This window comes from Xenopus laevis, chromosome 9_10S (genome assembly GCF_017654675.1).
Source record: "Xenopus laevis strain J_2021 chromosome 9_10S, Xenopus_laevis_v10.1, whole genome shotgun sequence".
Classification (NCBI taxonomy): Eukaryota; Metazoa; Chordata; class Amphibia; order Anura; family Pipidae; genus Xenopus; species Xenopus laevis.
The window spans coordinates 105,391,416-105,412,458 of record NC_054388.1 but is presented as its reverse complement, the minus strand read 5'-3'; the positions used below and the strand labels follow the sequence as shown (position 1 = coordinate 105,412,458).

Genomic DNA, 21,043 nt, shown 5'->3' with positions numbered 1-21,043 from the left:
CTTACTATCATCTGTCCCTGAAATCACTAACAGCTCTCCCCCTACACTATCTCTTCCAAGCACACACAGGCAGATTTTTCAGATACATTTTTGCCCTTGATCCCCCTCTGGCATGCCACTGTCCAGGTCGTTGCACCCTTTAAACAACTTTAAAATCATTTTTCTGGCCAGAAATGTCTTTTCTAGATGTTAAAGTTCGCCTTCCCATTGAAGTCTATGGGGTTCGCGAACCGCTCGCATTTTTGCGCAAGTTCGCGAATATGTTCGCGAACTTTTTTTCCGACGTTCGCTACATCCCTAGTCCCCATAGGCTAACATAGCACTTCGGGAGATTTAATTTGGCGAAGTATTGAAAGAGACAGTACTTCGATTATCGAATGGTCGATTATTCAAACTATTTTTACTTCTAATCAAATTCGAAGTAAATTCGAAGTCGTAGTATCCTATTCGATGGTCGAAGTATCCAAAAAATTACTCTGAATTTCGAATTGTTTTACTTCAAAAATTCCCTCAAATTCACTTCGAGATTGATAAATCTGGCCCTTAGTGTAAATGATGATTGAATTTGTCCCAAAAAATTTGTGAAACGCATTAAAGTCAATAGAAGAAAAAAACTTTTTTGACATGCACAAATTTTTTTTTCACTCCAAATGCATTAAAATCAATGGCCATTTTTTTCTTAAGGCGACTCTTTTGTCCAAATTCAGTAAAGTCAATGGGCGTTTTTTTTTTGTTGCAGCAAATTTCCCCCCGGTGAAAATATTTGCCACAGTTTGCGAAAAAAATTTGCAGATGTTGAAATGTGGAATTTCGCCACGAATCAATGGCTTGTGTAAAAATTTGGCCATCACTATTTCATATTCATTCTGGGGGTATAATATTCCATTAAGAACATTCATCTTAAATGTTGAGAAGCTCAAGACCCAGTCTTTACCATGAGCAAAACCCCATTGCATGAACCTGCTTTAACCCTATCCGGTACAGTATGTCTACGGGCGTAGATTAATCAAAATACAATGTCCAAAAGGCTGTGAATGACAGTATATATCTGAAATTGTCTAAATAACTGTAGTTGCTCCAAATACCATAGGCGCATCATATTTTCATTGCATTGCTCAGATTCTTAGCTTTCAAAGAAAATCAACACTTAAAATCAGGTTAATGCGTCACTAAAAAACATTCAAAATGATTCTCCCCAAGGCAACAGGTCAAATCATTCCTTACTCTGGTTGCTGCAGTCTCTGCTGACATCAAACTTCCAACTAAGGCGATGCATTAAATAATGATCTCCGTGATATTTGGCCCATTTGATATTAGAAACAATTCATTTTATTGCAGTTAAGGAAGTTGTAACGTGTAACAGGCAGTTGCTGACCTTCTAGACTACTGCCACTCCCAAAAGTTTAGAAATAGACAACGATTAATCAGGGTCACAGATGCACCTGACACAAGGGGCCCATGATCTAACTTTTATAAAATTGATATTTGTATTTTTTTTCTTAAATATTTAAAAGGGGCTCCTAGTGATTAGGGGCCCATACAGCTTTTTCAATTATTAGTTTTTTTTCCTTTAAAAAAAACCAAAAAACTTTAATCTGTGCTGCTGGGCCCAGGTCTGGTCGGGTGCACAGTTGGTACCTGCTGGGAGAAGATATAGGCAAGCAGACATGGCTAGAGAATGTCAAAGCCTTGAGCTCAGACTCACAACACACATGCCTTGCCTTGTCTGGCTGCCTAATCTTCTCCCAGCAGGAACTGACCTTTCCCAAATGGATCCAAGCCTAGCAGCACAGATAAAAATATTTTTTTCAAGAAAAGAATATAAAATGTAAACTAGATGGGCCCCTAATCCCTCTGGGCCTCTAGGGTATAGCCTAGGCTAGCCCATTCATTAATCCCACCCTGGGTATGACCAAATAATAGTTAATATGGCAAAAACAGAAGGGTCTGCCACCCCAACTCAACATTTTTTGTGTGTTGTCCAAGTTATATGTATTAGAACATTTTTATGTTTTGAGAAAGAAAGCAGAATTCAGCAGGATGGGTTGGGTTCTGGTACAGAGGGCCCTGACACTGAATACCTTTACACGGGGGCATGAATTGATTATATGAGTCAAAATAACTTGCTGCCAATGAATTATGAATTATGAACACAGTACAAATCCTAACTGCCCTCCCCCGCTTAAATACCATATGGCCGGACCTCCTGATTTATGAAAGTGATCTGAACACTCTAAGTTTCATTGAACCTAGAGTTTTTGACACTGTGTGTTCTGATCCGTGAGTTACACCATCAGCCACTCCTAGAATGGAATTAATAGGGGCATGGTTTATCTTTCAGACAGCAATGGGAGTGGGGGATTCTTTCCTCCAAATTACTTGACCACTGACTTAAAGGGATACTGTCATGGGAAAAAAAAATTTTTTCAAAATGAATCAGTTAATAGTGCTGCTCCAGCAAAATTCTGCACTGACATCCATTTTTCAAAAGAACAAACAGATTTTTTTATATTCAATTTTGAAATCTGACATGGGGCTAGACATTTTGTCAATTTCCCAGCTGCCCCTGGTCATGTGACTTGTGCCTTCACTTTAGGAGAGAAATGCTTTCTGGCAGGCTGCTGTTTTTCCTTCTCAATGTAACTGAATGTGTCTCAGTGGGACCTGGATTTTACTATTGAGTGCTGTTCTTAGATCTGCCAGGCAGCTGTTATCTTGTGTTAGGGAGCTGCTATCTGGTTACCTTCCCATTGTTCTTTTGTTTGGCTGCTGGGGGGGAATAGGGAGGGGGTGATATCACTCCAACTTGCAGTACAGCAGTAAAGAGTGATTGAAGTTTATCAGAGCACAAGTCACATGACTTGGGGCAGCTGGGAAATTGACAATATGTCTAGCCCCATGTCAGATTTCAAAATTAAATATAAAAAAATCTGTTTGCTCTTTTGAGAAATGGATTTCAGTGCAGAATTCTGCTGGAGCAGCACTATTAACTGATTCATTTTGAAAAAATTTTTTTTTCCCATGACAGTATCCCTTTAAGCTTGCCATAGATGCAAAGATCCGATCGTACGAATCATCGTACGATCGGACTTTCCCATCTCCCGACTAGAGATGGCGCGAACTGTTCGCCGGCGAACTTGTTCGCGCGAACATCGGGTGTTCGCGCTCGCCGGAAGTTCGCGAACGTCGCGCGACGTTCGCCATTTTGGGTTCGCCATTGTTGGCGCTTTTTTTGCCCTCTCACCCCAGACCAGCAGGTACATGGCAGCCAATCAGGAAGCTCTCCCCTGGACCACTCCCCTTCCCTATAAAAACCGAAGCCCTGCAGCGTTTTTTCACTCTGCCTGTGTGTGCTGAAGAGATAGTGTAGGGAGAGAGCTGCTGCCTGTTAGTGATTTCAGGGACAGTTGAAAGTTTGCTGGCTAGTAATCGTTTTGATACTGCTCTGTTATTGGAGGGACAGAAGTCTGCAGGGGTTTGAGGGACATTTAAGCTTAGGTAGCTTTGCTGGCTAGTAATCTACCTTCTACTGCAGTGCTCTGTATGTAGCTGCAGTGGGCAGCTGTCCTGCTTCTGATCTCATCTGCTGACTGCTGCAATAACAGTAGTCCTTGTAAGGACTGCTTTTATTTATTTTTTTGTTGTTTTACTACTACTACTACTACTACTATAAGAGCCCAGTGCTATTAGTCTAGCAGTGTTGGGGAGTGGGACTGGTGTGCTAATCTGCTGCTCCTAGTAGTTCAGCAGCACCAACTTTAATTTTTTTTTTAATATTCATTTTTTTTTATTTTACTTTTTTTTATTTTACTACCGCTGTAGTAGTGTATAAGTTGACCTTTTAGGCATTATTTGCCCTGTAGGCATTTTTTGCCCAGTGTGTTATTCAACCAACTGCCATCTAGCTGTGTGACCTTGTTCACATTCTGTCTAAATATCCATAATATTACCGTCTCCAGAAAAAACACCGGAGTGACTTTTTTCAAGCAGCCATAATATATTTTACGTAATCCGTATCCATCGCTGTAGTAGTGTATAAGTTGACCTTTTAGGCATTATTTGCCCTGTAGGCATTTTTTGCCCAGTTTTTTTGGCCGCAGCCACTGAAGCACAGAGGCCAGAAAAAATATGCCATATAAATGCTGAAAATAGTCATTTTTTGCCATACGTTGACTCAACGTATATGGCAAAAAATTACTATTTTCAGCATTTATATGGCATATTTTTTCTGGCAACTGTGCTTCAGTGGCTGCGTCCAAAAAAACTGGGCAAACAATGCCTACAAGGTCAACGTATGGCAGTTGTTTAAAGAGAACAGTAGATTACTAGCCAGCAAAGCTACCTAAGCTAAAATGTCCCTCAAATCCCTACAGACTTCTGTCCCTCCAATACAGAGCAGTATCAAGCAGATTACTAGCCAGCAAAGTTACTATCATCTGTCCCTGAAATCACTAACAGCTCTCCCCCTACACTATCTCTTCCAAGCACACACAGGCAGATTTTTCAGATACATTTTTGCCCTTGATCCCCCTCTGGCATGCCACTGTCCAGGTCGTTGCACCCTTTAAACAACTTTAAAATCATTTTTCTGGCCAGAAATGTCTTTTTTAGATGTTAAAGTTCGCCTTCCCATTGAAGTCTATGGGGTTCGCGAACTGTTCGCGAACCGCTCGCATTTTTGCGCAAGTTCGCGAATATGTTCGCGAACTTTTTTTCCGACGTTCGCTACATCCCTACTCCCGACCCGCCACTAACCATTCAGATCAAAGTCTTACCAGTCAGATTAGTTAAAGAACAGATCAGCCGATGTTCTGCCCCTGACAGCAATCGTACGATATCTATGTCCAACCAAAGCTGGTGACAGTCTCCCACTGAAAATCGTACGATCGGCAATACACGCAGAGATATTATCCGCAGCCGACAGAAATCTTTTAACCTGTCTGATCGACCAAACGACCGATCTCCGCCGGACGAAAAATGTCGGGACTCTCCACACACGTTCCGAAAATCGTACGAATCCTCGATTCGTACGATCAGATCTTTGCGTCTATGGCCAGCTTTAGGTCCTGGACGTGTAGGACTATGGGATGCCCTAAACCCTATTCAATATCACCCAATCAACAAGGACACAAGTGGTCACTCCAGGATCATATAAAACCCCAGTTTAATAAACTCTCTGTGCATCACTACTGTGTCAAAAATACACCAGAGGGGCCCGGGAGGGCACCATGAAGGATAAAGGAGATAGGCTGGCAAAGAGTCAGGCCCACTACTAAACACACCACCCATAGGTAAAGCCATAATTACTGAGTGGTTGCAATTATGCTGGAATTATGGGGGAAACCCCAGGACAATTTGCAGCCATATTTGCAATTGTGGTTGTAAATGCCATTTTTCATATTCAACAAACAATGGTAACCTCATTAAACAGGTCCCCAAAATTGTCTGTTGAAGAATACACTTTTTAAAAAATGAACCCATCCATGTAACACAGAAGAACTAATTAGGTTTAGTCTAATTAAGGGAATATTGTAATGCCAGACACAGTCTGCTCCAGTCCATCGCAACCAACCACATGTGCTTTTTATAGACCTGACTAGAACAGACACTTACTTTACACATTGCCTCCCTAAAATTCAGTTCTAATAACTTCAGCACCCTGTGTATATCTTTGTTTCAAAACAAACTTCTGGTGTGAGCTTTGGGAACACCCCTTGCAATAGTCCTCTAAATGCACTTTATGATGGAGTTCCTGAACATGATATACATACGGCTTTCTTTTTTGTATGTTTGAATGAAAAATTACCCCAGAAATTGTTATATACCCCAGATATTTTCCCCAGTATTTGTTTTTTCTCAAAACATGAACAAACAGGTAAAAACATGAAAAGTCCAAACCAGTGTTTCTATCCCAGTTGTAGTTCTACAAAGTGGCCTTATTGTCAGCCAGTTCCAAATGGATGAGCAGCACAGTGGCACATTGGTTAATACTACTGGCTTGCTTGGGTCCAGCCCTTTAAGAGGCCAGAATTCTCTCCATGGTTGGGTGGCTTTCCTCTGGATACTCTAGTTTCTTCCCACATTCCAAAACCATGCAAGCAGGTCAATTAGCTTCTGATAAAATCAACCATTGTGGACCTTAGATTGTAAGCTCTACTGGGGTAGGGGTTCATGTGAATGAGGTATATTCTTTGTGGAATATGTTGGTGCTATATAAAAAGTAGAATCGCATTAATGTCATATAAGTTGAATGTTCAGCTTTGGTGCTCTCTGCACAGGCTAAAAGAAAACAAAGAAAGGTCCTGCTGTGGCTAGTTGCACCCTCAACTCCATTCTGAAGTCTTGGTGGCTATGCAACAGATGCTCTTGGCCTCTTGTGAAAGGATTATAATAGACTAAAGCTGGCCATTGATTTTTTTTTTGTGCGACGAATGCTTGTTTGTTTCAGTCTAATGATCTACCATTAACCATTCAGATTAAAATAAGTAGGTAAAATAACAAATCAGACGATGTTCTGGCGATGAGTTGACAGGCAGCAATAATACAAAGTCATGCCCGACAAAAAGCAGTGACAGTCACCACTGATATTGTCAGATACATGCAGAGATATTATCGGTAGCCGATATAAATCTATTAACTTGTCAGATCGACTAAACGACCGATCGCAATGTCAGGACACTCCCCACACGATCAAAAAATCGTACAAATCTTCATTTCGTATAACTGCATCTTTGCGTCTATGGCCAGCTTAACAGAACTGATGGACATCATAAACAAGTTTAGGTACTTGTGGTCACCAGTCTGAGAAAGCATATACGGCCTATACGGCCTGCAGAAAAAACAGGGAAAATAATAGTAATATATAAAATAAAACCTCGTGGACAAATACAAAGAGAACAATGAACCTCTGACCAGCAGGAATTGATGGGAAGTTCTAGTATGAGGTCACTTGACTAACACATTTCAAACTCAAAAAGGTCCCAACTAATCACTGTTATTCATATTAAATTATTTCGTTGAATACTTAAACAAATAGGTCGCTGATCCATCTCCAATAGACTCAAAATGGATCATGTCCTGGGTTCAAGGCAGGAACAAATAAAAAACAAAAGAGAGTATGTGCAAGATGTTGATCACCATCTATCCTGATATTGATCACTATCTCTATGGCAGCTTCCCTAGTGGTAAAGGTATGGGATCTATTATCCAGAAACTAAGTATATAGAAAGCTCCAATTTACAAGAAGGCCATCTTCAATATATTCAAAATGCATCAAGATCTGGGTTCAAGTCCGAAAATGGACAAATCAAAAAAAGAGTATGTGCCAGTTGTTAATCACCAACGATATCGATAACTGATGATTGATCTCTTATCCAGAAACCCCTTTAAAGTTTAAATGGTTTTTAACAGACTTAGGGTATGAAGCTCCACATATAGAAAGACTCCTTATCGGGAAAACCCAAGAAACCATGCTTCTGGATAAAAGATCTCATAATGAACTACAGCCTTTGACTAGGACATTTTATAACATACTAAAAGTTAACTTAATAAAAGCATCTCAGTGCTTAGTATCCTTAATTGTTTAAAACTTAAAACTAATCCTGGACATGACCATTCCACTTTATCATAAACAGTTATAAGTTATATGTATGTACACAAGTCAGCAGCCCACAATCTAGGAATCTTACAATACTTGAGAATAGATTAATCATTAACAAATATATTTTTCTAGAGATCAATGGCTCCACTGATTATGGAACAGAAACTCACCTAAGGCCAGTGTTCCTTAGAGATACCTGTTCAGGTTAGGAATGTACTGACACACAAATCGGCTTCAATATGGGCCGGGCCTTTTTGGTTGTAGGCCAAATAGCTGGCAGCATAACTCACCTTTTTCCCTTTGAAGCTGTCAGGGTATAAGTACCTTAAGCTTCTCAAATCTGACTCATTCTTCTCATTTGGTTCCCAAAGGACAGTTGTAAAGCAGTTCCATCTAAAGTAAGTGATATTTAATATATTTTTTTGACCTGCTGTTGGTCTGTCTTGCTCTTATGCACAGAAGAAGGAATGAGAAGGGAAAATATCCTGGTTTTTCACAGATTTTGTTATTTTTTTTTTTTGTTGCCATTTATTCGAGGTATTCCTCAACCATATATAAATCCACAGCCCAAGCTAGCAACACAATATATGGATGGATTTTTATAGGGTTATATATGGTCCATGGCAGCATCCCATTTTATATAAATTACTTACGGCTACTTTTTTTTTTTAAATGGATGGAGATGTATCTCAAGAGGTTATATCACCTAAAAAAAGATTTTTTCAACATTAATATGGAAGCATACGGAAGTAGTTTTTTCGAAGTTCCCTCTTTGGTCACAAGGATGTGAAGGAACGATGAAATGTAGGATCTTTTTAAGTATCAGTATCAATGTTGTAGTTTTTTTTTAATAGTTATTTTTTAAACGGTTCACTTGGTAACTGCACTGGAGCAAATTTCCAAACCAGGAAACTCAAATCCCATCAATGGCCAAGCTTCCATTGGCATAATAGGGTTTTGTGCCAATTTATTTCTTCATATGGTAATTGTATATCTTTATTTTCAATAGTATCCAGCAAATGGGGCCCCAAAAGTTCTTGCACAGGGTCTCCATTACTTTGTATCCCTTTGCAGGTTTTTGGTCAATTTCCCCAAAATCCTCAAGGGGTGGTTCACCTTTATGTTAACTTTTAGTTTGTTATACAATGGCTTATTCTAAACACATTTTCCATTGGCCTTCATTTTTTACATTTCTCTTATAGTTTTTAAATTATTATATTCCAGTTGTAGCCCTATATGAGTTCTAAATAATTGTTGTGCAGTTCTGGAAACATTGAGGATAATAAATAAACTGAGATGTCAAAAATCTGACATCCTCTCTGTAAATGACAATTTAAGATTCAATAGTATATTATGGATAATAGTCTCTGGGAAGGGAGTGTGACTGTGGGATAGCAGGTATAGTAGGGAGAGATGGTGTCTATAGTAACAGTGGATAATAGTCTCTGGGAAGGGAGTGTGACTGTGGGATAGCAGGTATAGTAGGGAGAGATGGTGTCTATAGTAACAGTGGGATAATAGTCTCTGGGAAGGGAGTGTGACTGTGGGATAGCAGGTATAGTAGGGAGAGATGGTGTCTATAGTAACAGTGGATAATAGTCTCTGGGAAGGGAGTGTGACTTTGGTATAGCAGGTATAAGTAGAGTAACTGTTACTGGTTTCAAGTGTTGGTGAAATACAATCTTCTGATGCCAACTGACAGATGAAGCTTTCTATAGATTCTGAAATATGTTTTAATATATAAATAATGGGACTCTTGGAATCCTGTTTTGTCACTTGCTCCAGCACCACTAAAGTCAGCCCTCAATGATATCCTTGTTCAAAAATTGATGTCATAAGCTCTGATGCCACTATATTGGGGACAATCAAGCCTTCTTTTCGTCTTTTCATTTTAAGCTCCATAACTACACAAGGGGATTACAGGATCTCCATACGAGGATGAACTAATAAGTTCACTAATGTTAAATACATTTTATTTGTTTTATTTATCGATAGAGTGGGCCAGAACTTACAGCCAGACCACAAAGCACCTGGAATGATGAAGAAGAGGGAAGCGTTGCCCATCTTATTTGCCTTAACGGGATTCCTGCTTTCATGTAAGTTACCGCCTGTTCAAAATCGCCTATTTGCACCATTGTTAGTAAAGGAATTTTCTGTATAGTTGCCTTCATACCAATACGTGAACAGAATTCTACGATAAAAAAATAGAAAACAACATTTTTAATTAAATCAAATTCATTTTTTTTCAGATCAATATGTGGAGGCCCAGGAGGCGACATTTGTAAGTATCACCTTATACCTTGGTTATTACAGGCAATGCCAGTGCTATAAATTAAATAAGCTCATTAGAAAGGGGTACTCTATGGGAGCTCATTTATTAGCACTGGGTAACCTTTAGCAGCCAATCAGAAGCTAGTTGCTGAACGGTTCACTTGATAACTGCACTGGAGCAAATTTCCAAACCAGGAAACTCAAATCCCATCAATGGCCAAACTTCCATTGGCATAGTAGGGTTTTGTGCCCATTTATTTCTTCATACGGTAATTGTATATCATTATTTTCAATAGTATCCAGCAAATGGGGCCCCAAAAGTTCTTGCACAGGGTCTCCATTATTAGTATCCCTTTGCAGTTTTTGGTCAATTTCCCCAAATTCCTCAAGGGGTGGTTCACCTTTATGTTAACTTTAAGAATGTTATACAATGGCTTATTCTAAACACCTTTTCCATTGGCCTTCATTTTTTAAATTTCTCTTATAGTTTTTAAATTATTATATTCGAGTTTCTTATTCATATTAGTGCATGGTTGCTAGGGTAATTTGGGCCATAGCAACCAGATTGATTAAAGTGCAGACTGGAGAACTGCTGAATAAAAAGCTAAATAACTCAAAAACTAGAGATGCCCCAAATCCATTATTTTAGGATTCTTTCACAAAGGATTTGGCCCAATACAGAACTGAATCCGAAACCAATTTTGCATATGCAAATTAGGAAACTGACGGGAAAAAGATTTTTTGGATTCAGATTTGGTTCGGCCTGGCACTTGGACAAATACATAAATGATGCTGTTTGGAAGGGAAAGAAATTTGAAGACGCTTTCCAGGCAGGGTGAGGCAGATTCCTCCAAAACCATTTGTCTCTTACTGCTTCGGGCAAGGAGGAACATTAGTTTAAATTGATTTATTTCAAACATGTAAAAAGGAGCCGTATGTGTTTTTTTTGTAACACTTTAAGGGGTCAGATATAGTGTTTTCTCATAGCTAATATGAAGTATCCTGCCTCTATCCTTGCAGGCCCAATTTTTATTACACAAATGTGTTTCTACCTAATTCCCAAAGGGCCACAGATGTGGTGGATAGAAATTAGTGACTCCACTACCCCCTGGATTATAATACACAGCATATAATATCTTTATGTAGTGTATAGGTTCTACCTTTTTTGTGTTTGGTTTGAGCACCCTGGATGGGGTCATAGTCCTTTGGCTGGGCCCCGGGCCATGACATGCCCTGGGGGAAGCTTCGGCAGGACCCAGGGTAGACGGGACTCCCCCTAGCTTCAGCGAAGTGGAATCCAAATGACCCCAAACCCGTTCGGGGGGGTGGGGATTGTGGGCCCTCTCTAGCATCGGCGAAGGGGGACCCATCCGTTCAAGCTGTTCACGGGCAGTAGCCTGGGACACTTGGGCAACGGAGCCCATGCCTTCGGGTAGGACTCGGAAGGATGATTCAATATCGTAGGTTCTACTTTGTCAGGGCTGCACACATTCGCACCTTTTATGGATTTTACTTATTTATTCTATTAATTCACTTTTTGCACTTTTTTGGCTCTTACTTGGATCTGGTTTAATACTCCTGGGGAAACACTGATCTAGGGGGGAGATGTGTGGCCATTAGGTTCCTTCATCCTCTCCCTTTTATTTGCTCAAATTTTCATCATTGGGACTGAAGCAATGGGGATTGGCGCACGTGAAATTAAAAAAATCATCTTATCTCCTGCTCAGCAGTGTTTCTGAACCAATGTGGGTTTGGTAGTGTCCTTTCACCCTAGGCCCAGGCCTTGGTGGCCTCTCACAAATCCGGGCCTGTCTCCCTTTGAACCTGGCCCTGGACGCACACTGAGTTGGGACCTATTTAGAGGTCCATTGGTTCCGGATCTCTTCATGCTTTCGGTCTGGAGAGAGAAGGATAAAGGGGTTCCCCTAACCTCATGGCGAAGGGACTCTGAAGACCCTTGCCCCCCGTCTGTGCCTTTTTCTGCCGGGGATACAGTGTTCGACCCTAGTTTTCGGGTGAAGGTGGGCTAGGTGAACTAAGTCCAATTGCACCCCTAGCACTGTGTGTGTGACTGAAGCACACCTCAAGCTTTTTATAAGTAGAAAAATAGGTTCTTCTTTGTCTATTTTGCTTAAGAGAATCTGCCTTATCTGTTTCATTCTAATATTTAAATGAACCACAGATTCAGCATTCTAGGCAGCAGTGCCTGGAAGAGACATTCAGATAGAGGGGACTTGGTTGGGTTTATCCTATAGGATAATGACTCTGATTATGGGTGTATACAGAATGTAGGCCCCCTGCCATCAGTCACAACTTTATTATTTGAGCCCTCCCCATGTTCCACTGAATTGGTTTTAATGGGATAATTTCTCAGATATTCCCAAAATTTGGTCGGCCCATACATGACTTCACTCCTATCGAAATACTGTAGGTTTACATTTAGTTCACAATTTAAATGATCATCATGATTTAGCATCATCCTCAGAATTTCTTTCATAAATGCAAAAGAAAAACGTTTGAAAGAAAATCATCTTTTTTTTTGCAGAGTTTTGAAAGTCAAAGTACCCAAGTCCAAACAACAGTTTTTGATCATGTTTTCCAAACAGGATTAGTCGTGATGGACAACCAAGAGCCGGTAAGCCTCCTTACACTTTATTGTGTTTTCTGGAATATTCCAGCCTAGTTATTCCAAAGAATTTGACATGGGACTGATATATTACATAATTTACATCCTGTTTACAAAAAAAAGAGTATTTAGACAGTAAATCACGGCTTGTGTTCTATTTAAAGAAAATAGATGGGGCAATACTGGTGCCCATTGCAGTACCTAAAGATATACTTATAAATCCCATGTTTTGCCAGGTTAACTATAGGGTGACTACTTTTAGAGATAATGAAGAGTGTGGGTGGAGCTTCATAATACAGGTATGGACCTGTTATCCAGAATGTTCTGGACCTGGGGTATTCTGGATAACAGATCTTTCCATAATTTGGATCTTCATAGCTCAAGTCTACCAGAAAATAACATAGTAACATAGTAAGTTAGGTTGAAAAAAAGACACATGTCCATCAAGTTCAACTGCTAGTTCATCCAGAGGAAGGCAAAAAAATGTAAACATTAAATAAACCCCATAGGCTGATTCTGCTTCCAATAAGGTTGATTATATCTTAGTTGGGATCAACTACTATTTTATTATTACATAGAAAAAGAAAATCATTTTTAAAAATTTGTATTATTTGGATAAAATGGAGTCTATGGGAGACAGCCGTTCCTTAATTTGGAACTTTCTGGATAACGGGTTTCCGGTTAATGGATCCCATACCTGTAGTACACTGTCTGTGAAACAAACAAACATTTTTTAGGGATGCACCGAATCCGCTATTTTGGATTCAGCCAGCCCCCTGAATCCTTCGCAAAAGATTCAGCCGAATACCGAACGTAATCCTAATTTGCATATGCAAATTAGTGGTGGGAAGGGGAAAACATTTTTTACTTCCTTGTTTTGTGACAAAAAGTCACGTGATTTCCCTCCCCGCCCCTAATTTGCATATGCAAATTCGGATTCGGATTCGGTGGGGCAGAAGGATTCGCCCAAATCCGGATCCTGCTGGAAAAGGCCGAATCCTGGATTCAGTCTATTCCTAACATTTTTAGAATCCTTAATGATCCCATAACCCACCATCAGATACTTTCCCTTAGACAATGAGCATTTGATTTTTATTTTCTCCTTGGTAAAACGTTTCTTACAAAACCTTTGCTTTTCTTTTTTATTTTAGTGCGTCTCATATGCCGTCAGTGGTAAGTACACTAGGCTGTGGTATGTTTACTATGAGGGTTAAATGTAAGAAGGATCCAGTGACAATGCATTCATTGCTCTGTTTCTATGATTTACAGCTGACCAGTACTGCTCGGGAGTAGCTGGAATGTAAGTATACTTTTGACTTTAGTTCTATTATTTAAACTATTTAACATATTTACTAAGGTTGGAATGGTAAATTTGAATTTTCACAAATTCGAATTGAAAACCACCAACTCGAATTTAAATTCAAATGTGAGATTTATCATGTATTCTGACTAGTTTGGCTGGACTTATTTTTATTTAGAAATATCGGATTTTGATACCCCCTTAAAGGATAAGTTAACCTTTAAAATAAGTGAATGTAAAATTGATGAGAGTGATATTCTAAGCACTTTTGTCATTACATTCATTATTTATTTAGTTTTATTCCAAGATATTAAGAGATACATGTACTGTTAAAATGAATCCATTTTGCTCCAACAACACCACCTGCTGTTTCTGACCACCAAATAGTCAAGGAAGTTGTCAGGAGAAAGAAAGAGACTGCTCTGATGTTCTTCTGCTTAGGAAAGATTTGAGAAAGGTTTCTAATTGTTTTCCTTAACAGAAGAACATCAGAGCAGCCTCTTTCTTTCTCCTGACAACTTCCTTGACTACTTGGTGGTCACACTGGTGGGAAACTGACCAGCAGGTGGCGCTGTTGTAACAAAATTCATTCATATTAACAGTACATGTATACCTTAATATCTTGGAATAAAAACAAAATAAATAATGAATGTAAAATACAAAAATTATTAGAATAGCATCAATTTTACATTCACTTATTTTAAATGTTTAATTATCTTTTAATGTATGGAGATCCCAATTCCAGAAAAAACACTTTTTCTACAGATCCCAAGCATTCTGGATATTAGATCTACAGAGAGAGATCATAAGCTTCTCAGTGCAAAAAAACATTAACCATTTGAAACCAGTTCTTGGTCTGTCCAAATTTTCAGTGAATTCAGGAAAATGTTTAAATACATTTGCATGAACTTTACAAAATGATTCCAGCAAAGCAGCCTCGTGCTCTTTAGCCTCAGATTTCATTGAACTCTCTTGAGTCATTATCTGAAATAGGATGAGAATGAGACGCGCATTAATTCTTGTTGACCTCGAATATTTTTAGCCAAGACTTGAACCCCATCTTGGAAAGCGGTTTGACTGATGAACACGCCTGTGACAATACATTGAGACAGTATGCATGTGCTTCGGTAAGTCTGGGTGTTTGTTGCTGGTTCTATGGAACTGTGACTTATTTTTGAGTCTACCATAGTATATTCCTTGTTACTGTAGGTACTGGGGTAACTGTCATGCTAAGAAAACAATAGTCTGTGCCTGAGTACAGTAGGGCTTATTGTCAACTCCATTTTTCTTGCAACTACAAAGAATTTTAGTAGAACTGCAGGAAGGAACATATGTTCTCTGCATACTTGCATCGCTGTGTATATTGGAGTCACCGTGAATAATATATATTATATATAACCATTAGGTACATTTGTTTATGGAAATCCATGCACATAAGACAGACAACGATGCATCCTTAATTCTAGGCTCAACTTCATGGTCTGATCAAATGAGGATAAATTCTTTGATAGGATTTCTAAGATAAGATACTTCGCTATTATAGCACCAATCCTTCATCGGACAAACAGTTCAGGGGTTATATATGGTAAAATGATACATAAAAACCAATTAGCAGTTAGCTTTTACCGCTAATGAAGGAAGCAAACGTGCCATTGAAGCCTACTTTTTAGGCAAGTGTTGGTTACAAGGAAATTGAATGCTGGAGATGGTCTCTGTTGAGTATTTGTAAACCTTATTTAGAAAAGAAGTATTCCTTACTCTCTCATTCCTATCTCAGGTGGACAAGGCCTCCAACAGTACTGTTTTTTCTATCCTGAAATGTTACATCACGAACTCTGATGCCTTTGTCAGCCAACAATCCTTCTCCCTCTTCATCTCCAAACTCAGCCTGGAAACACTGACCTATGTCTTATATCAAATTGAGGCTCAGGTAAGTGATAGAACGGCAATAGGAAGGTTAAACATAATATTTCTTAGTGTTTTAATGCTGTGCAGCACAGTTATGGGACCTGTTATCCAGAATGCTCGGGACCTGGTGCTTTCCGGATAACAGATATTTCCTTAATTTTGGATCTTCATACCTTAAGTCTACTAGAAAATCATGTAAACTGGTTTTGCTTCCAATAAGGATTAATTATATCTTAGTTGGGATCAAGTACAAGCTACTGTTTTATTATTATTACAGAGAAAATCATTAAAAAAATGTGGATCATTTGGATAAAATAGAATCTATGGGAAGCTTTCTGGATGACGGGTTTCCGGATAACGGATCCCATACCTGTACAAGCATTGAGTTGCATCAGAATTTTTTTTAAAATGAGCTGCAGTCCTCTATGTCCGTCACATGGGGGAGAACATCCTCATGGTGTCCTTCTGCCTACAAATTGGTGGCATATGTCCCCATTATCAAAAGATCTCCAATCATTCTAAAACTGCCCAGTGTCCCGACTGCTGCGGTGTGAGGCTAAAATGTCCCGAATTTGACTCAAGTAACCTGGTTTTCTATCAGAAACATGTAAAAATCTCAGAAAGTCAACAGATTATTTTTTTATTTGTCTTGACGATGATAAAGTAGCCATGACATGGCAAAGCATTCCTTAGTTGATGTTAATATATTTGTTAATCTGAACATATCTAATTTGTTTTTAGATCCCTAGCTCTTCGATTAACCCAACTGTCAAGCTCTATTTGCTGAACGCGGTATGGGACAGAATCCGACATGATCCTGATTGTGCCTGCTCAGTATTTCCTGGCTCCTGGTTCCAAAGACTTTCTCCATTCCTCTCTGCCATTCACACTGACATTCTGAACTGCATGATAAGCATTCCTCTGACATGCGATGGCTTCCAGACAGTGTAAGTCTTTCATGTTGGGGCACCATTGAACCTTAATGTTTTGTGGTCTCTTATAAAAATATACTGTATTCAGTTTTATCTTTTTTGTCTGCCCATGATTTGAGATTTGAGATTTGAGATTTGAGATGTCTTTATCACTGGTTGTTTGAATACAATCTTCCTTATGACATTCCACAGCACTCTTGTAGGTTCATAGTCCCAAACCTACAAAGGTTTAGCCTTTTGAGGTCCTAACTTCATCTTGGAGACCAAGGGCCCTCTCCAACACAAGCTGTGGTTGGCTATTTAATAATCCATGTGTGGACTGGCAGCCTACAGGACGCTTTACTTGAGAGTACATCTGGTTTTTATGTAATTAAAACTTGCCTCCAAGCCAGGAATTCAAAAATAAACTCCTGCTTTGAGACTGTTGAGAGCAACATCCGAGGGATTGGTGAGCAACATTTTGCTCACGAGCCACTGGTTGGGGATCACTGTTGTAGACCAATATTAGCTTGCCCTGCTATAGTCCTAAGGATGTTCGGGTAAGCACAATAAAAGCACACAAAATAAAAACTGTTTGTCAGACTTGTCTTTCCATCTATGTAATGAGCTGGGGAAGACAAAAACCCAGTTGGGAAAATATAGGCATAGCTGAAGCAGGAACACTCTCTATGTTTAAACATAAACTATACATAACCATGTGTAATGGGGCAACACTGGACATTAATGTTAATGTTCCTTTATTAAAATGTGAATGTTATGTATTCAGCTTTATTTTGAATTATTTTTTGTTTCAGCCCACCTGTATTGACATAATACCAAGACTACAAAGGTCCAAACTTCATATTGTAGACTAGTATTGTAGACTAGTATTAGCTTATCCTGCTATAGTTCCAAGGATATTCAGCAAAGCACAATAACATCACCAAGAGTGACCAGGCAATGGAACAATACAGGGAAAACACTACCAATGGTTATTCATAGACTATACATGACAGGCAATATAAATGTGCCATTATATTCATGCCAGTCAACATAGATGATTTTGAAACGAAAATCCTAAGGCTGCGTCTCCCCAAATGAGCTAGAACTTCCAGTAAAGCCAACATCTGGGTAGACGGCGCATTATATCAACTACTAGGGGTGTTTTTATATAACAAATGTGCTCAAGAGTGTTCTGTAATAACCATCATCTATTTTTGTTTTCCTCTCTCTATTACAGTGTTGATTCTTTACACTTGGCTTACCCCACCCTTAGCAACAATACAAGGGAAATGGTTGGACATTGGATTTCACGGTTCCTTAGGAGATACAGTAAGTTATCAGTGGATTCATGCAGTGGTGAAAAACACCAGTAATAACCAGAGCAAAGTTTCTTCCAGTTCTACTAAATCGAGGCAATCAGTCAGCTGCTCTTTGTAAGCCAACATCTGCCCATTGTGCCTTGGGTTACAAGATATGGAGCAAACTTGGTGCTTGCTAATCAATAGCCCATATGTTTTAAGCACATTGAGCCCTTACTCACTACAAGTATGGGGTTATTTTTCCAGAACCCATAATATTTAAACAGTACAGTTTGGGATCTGTTTTCTGGAAACCCATTATCCAGAAAGCTCTGAATTATGAAAAATCGGTCTCCCATAGACGCCATTTTATCCAAATAATGATTTTTTTTTAAATGATTTCCTTTTTCTCTGTAATAATAAAACAGTCTCTTGTACTTGATCCCAACTAAGATATAATTAATCTTATTGGAGGCAAATCCAGCCTATTGGGTTTATTTAACGTTTCAATAGTTTTATGGTAGACTTAAGGTATAAAGATCCAAATTATGGAAAGATCCATTATCCGGAAAACCCTAGGTCCCAAGCATTCTGGATAACAGGTCCCATACCTGTACCAGATAAGATATAATCAATCCATATTAGAGGCAAAACAATCAGATTGGGTTTATTTAATATTCAAATTATTTTTAGTGGTGAGCCATATTACAGAAAGATCCCTAATCCAGAAAGGCTGAGGCCCCAAGCCTTCTGGATAACAGATCCCATACCTGCACTGTGTTAGTTATATCATCACCAAGCTATCACAAACTGCAATAGACCACTGGCAATGTATATCGAACATCTTGTGCCCACACTGATGGCCATGCACCAAATATACAGTGGGCTGCTCTGCAAATTTTGCATCTGTCTTAATTCATTTATTGCATTTTGTGGGGGGACACAAAATTCCGCGCACATATAAAGATACTGGAATTCTTGGAGAAAAAGGATTGTAGGGTAAACAGGGTAGAAAATATATTTTCACCTTTCCATCTGTTAGCAAATTGCCTTGAAGGCTCATATCTTGACAATGCAGTGACAGACACATTAATTGGTCATGATGATGAAACATACCCATCCATTGTTGGTATTGACCAATATATTCAAGTTGGGCAAGTAGCACAGACAGAAATATTTCTACATTATACATGGTTTACCTTTGTAATGAAGTATTTGGGACCATTCGGGATTGAAAACAAACTGCAGATTACCCTGATGAAGGATATTCTTTGGTTTTGTTTTAGCATGCCCAAAACCGTCAGTAGCTGAATGGATTAACTCCTACTATCGGAGCTTTAAGAACAACGTTAACTATGCAGATTACATCATTGCTTGGCCAAACATCGATGTGGTAAGTCTTAATTAAAATATTGCAGGTTGTTTATGTTTCTCTTCAGCCAAAATAGAATGTTTCTGAGTATGACTGGCATATGTTTAGGCAATTAAGTGATTAAGACTAGGTTATTGATTTGAAGATCAACATCTAGCCAGGGTTCCCTTTGCCTCATAACAAGGTTATATAACAATCCCTTTGCTACTGTTCCAGGAGTAAAAGCTCCTCAACCCCAAGTCTAATAATAATTTCCCTTCAAGCTGGGCTTCCAGAAATATTTAGAAAAGCAAATAGGGAATGTACCCTTATTCGTCTATAGACTGTCACCTCTGTGATGATATTGTTTTATTTATGTTCTGTCCTAGACTTCAGCACTAGATGAGCTAACGGATTTCCAAGTAGCCCAGTACTGCCTTGAAACCAACCTGTTCAGCAGTCCAGATACGTCTGCAACAATCCTCGCCTTCCTGCAAAAGAAGGATATTTTTTACCTTGTCACCTTCCTGGATACCATTTCACAGCTATCCGTCTCAACAACCTTAGACAACGACTTATTGTTTTCTCTTCTGAAGATGACCTTGATCACATTAGAAACCCCTGAAGCACGGCAATGCAAACCCACCTTAAAGGAGATCTTCCAAATCAAAATTACATTTCTTCTGGCGGCTGTCAATGAAACTGTCCTTAATCTCTTACCTACCAACCTTGACTGTTCCAGTTACCAAGATGTGTAAGTGAAAGGCACTTTTACCCTTCATTTAACTCAACCTTTAAACTGTACCATTAAATAAACATACAGTATTTATAGGCTACTAGAAAATCATTTAAACATTAAATAAACCCAATAGGCTGGTTTTGCCTCCAATAAGGATTAATTATATCTTAGTTGGGATCAAGTACAAGCTACTGTTTTATTACACTGGAACCTCAATTTTACATCCCCTGACTTTAAGTTTTCCCTCATTTTACATTGTTGTTTTTTGGTCCCATCTATATATTATGCTTAATTCATTTCCCTGATTTTACATTTTCCTGGATTTCACCCCATTTTTTTCTGGTCCCCTGAAAAACGTAAAATGGGGGTTCTACTGTATTACAGAGAAAAAGGAAATCATTTTTAAAAATCTGGATTATTTGGATAAAATGGAGCCTAAGGGAGATAGCCTTTCCATAATTTGGAGCTTTCTAGATAATGGGTTTCTGGATAACGGATCCAATATTTGTATCTACAGTATATATATATATATTGCTATGACTGCATAATAAAAGCAAGCTATATTTGACCAGTATCTAGTATATTAGCATTTTTTCAACTGTATCTAGTTTATATATGTTTATATAAAAATATATATTTTTTCTGTGAAGAGCCTAAACTCCTATTTTACCCCTTCTGTCTTTTCCATCATTCTTGCTCTCTTCCTTGATTCTCCATTAAGGTTCTCAGATTCTCAGTTTCTCTGGACCTTCTATTTTGCTTCTCATTCTCTCTGGTGTCGCCCCTATTTTATGGTGTGGTGGGATCTGATTTTAATTGGGGTTAATACTGGCAACATTCTAAATGATCTCATTATCATTAATGACAAAAGTCAGTTCTAATAGGTTCCAACAGCTCAGTACCTTAAATTGCCTTAAATATAAGTAGGCAACATACAGATACAGTATAAGGTATATTTCCAAGATAATTACCTAATAGGTGCTATTTGTAGATCTCATGATACTTGACCTCAATAAAGTTAAGCCTTCAGATAATG

The 21,043-nt window shown here is 38.8% G+C and overlaps 1 protein-coding gene across 1 annotated transcript in view; it reads left to right on the top strand.

Moving 5' to 3' along the window:
• Positions 1-7,930: 7,930 nt before the first annotated feature.
• thdl20.S (thyroid hormone down-regulated protein (gene 20) S homeolog) overlaps positions 7,931-21,043 on the top strand; it is a 49,604-nt gene continuing 36,491 nt past the window's right edge. Inside the window, exons 1-12 of the mRNA XM_018239309.2 lie at positions 7,931-7,998; positions 9,596-9,696; positions 9,850-9,881; positions 12,417-12,506; positions 13,649-13,670; positions 13,767-13,797; positions 14,840-14,924; positions 15,575-15,727; positions 16,447-16,652; positions 17,857-17,948; positions 19,204-19,310; positions 19,658-20,022. Coding sequence (XP_018094798.1) covers positions 9,636-9,696; positions 9,850-9,881; positions 12,417-12,506; positions 13,649-13,670; positions 13,767-13,797; positions 14,840-14,924; positions 15,575-15,727; positions 16,447-16,652; positions 17,857-17,948; positions 19,204-19,310; positions 19,658-20,022 — 1,244 coding nt within the window. The 5' untranslated portion in view covers positions 7,931-7,998; positions 9,596-9,635. The remainder of the gene's footprint in view (positions 7,999-9,595; positions 9,697-9,849; positions 9,882-12,416; positions 12,507-13,648; positions 13,671-13,766; positions 13,798-14,839; positions 14,925-15,574; positions 15,728-16,446; positions 16,653-17,856; positions 17,949-19,203; positions 19,311-19,657; positions 20,023-21,043) is intronic.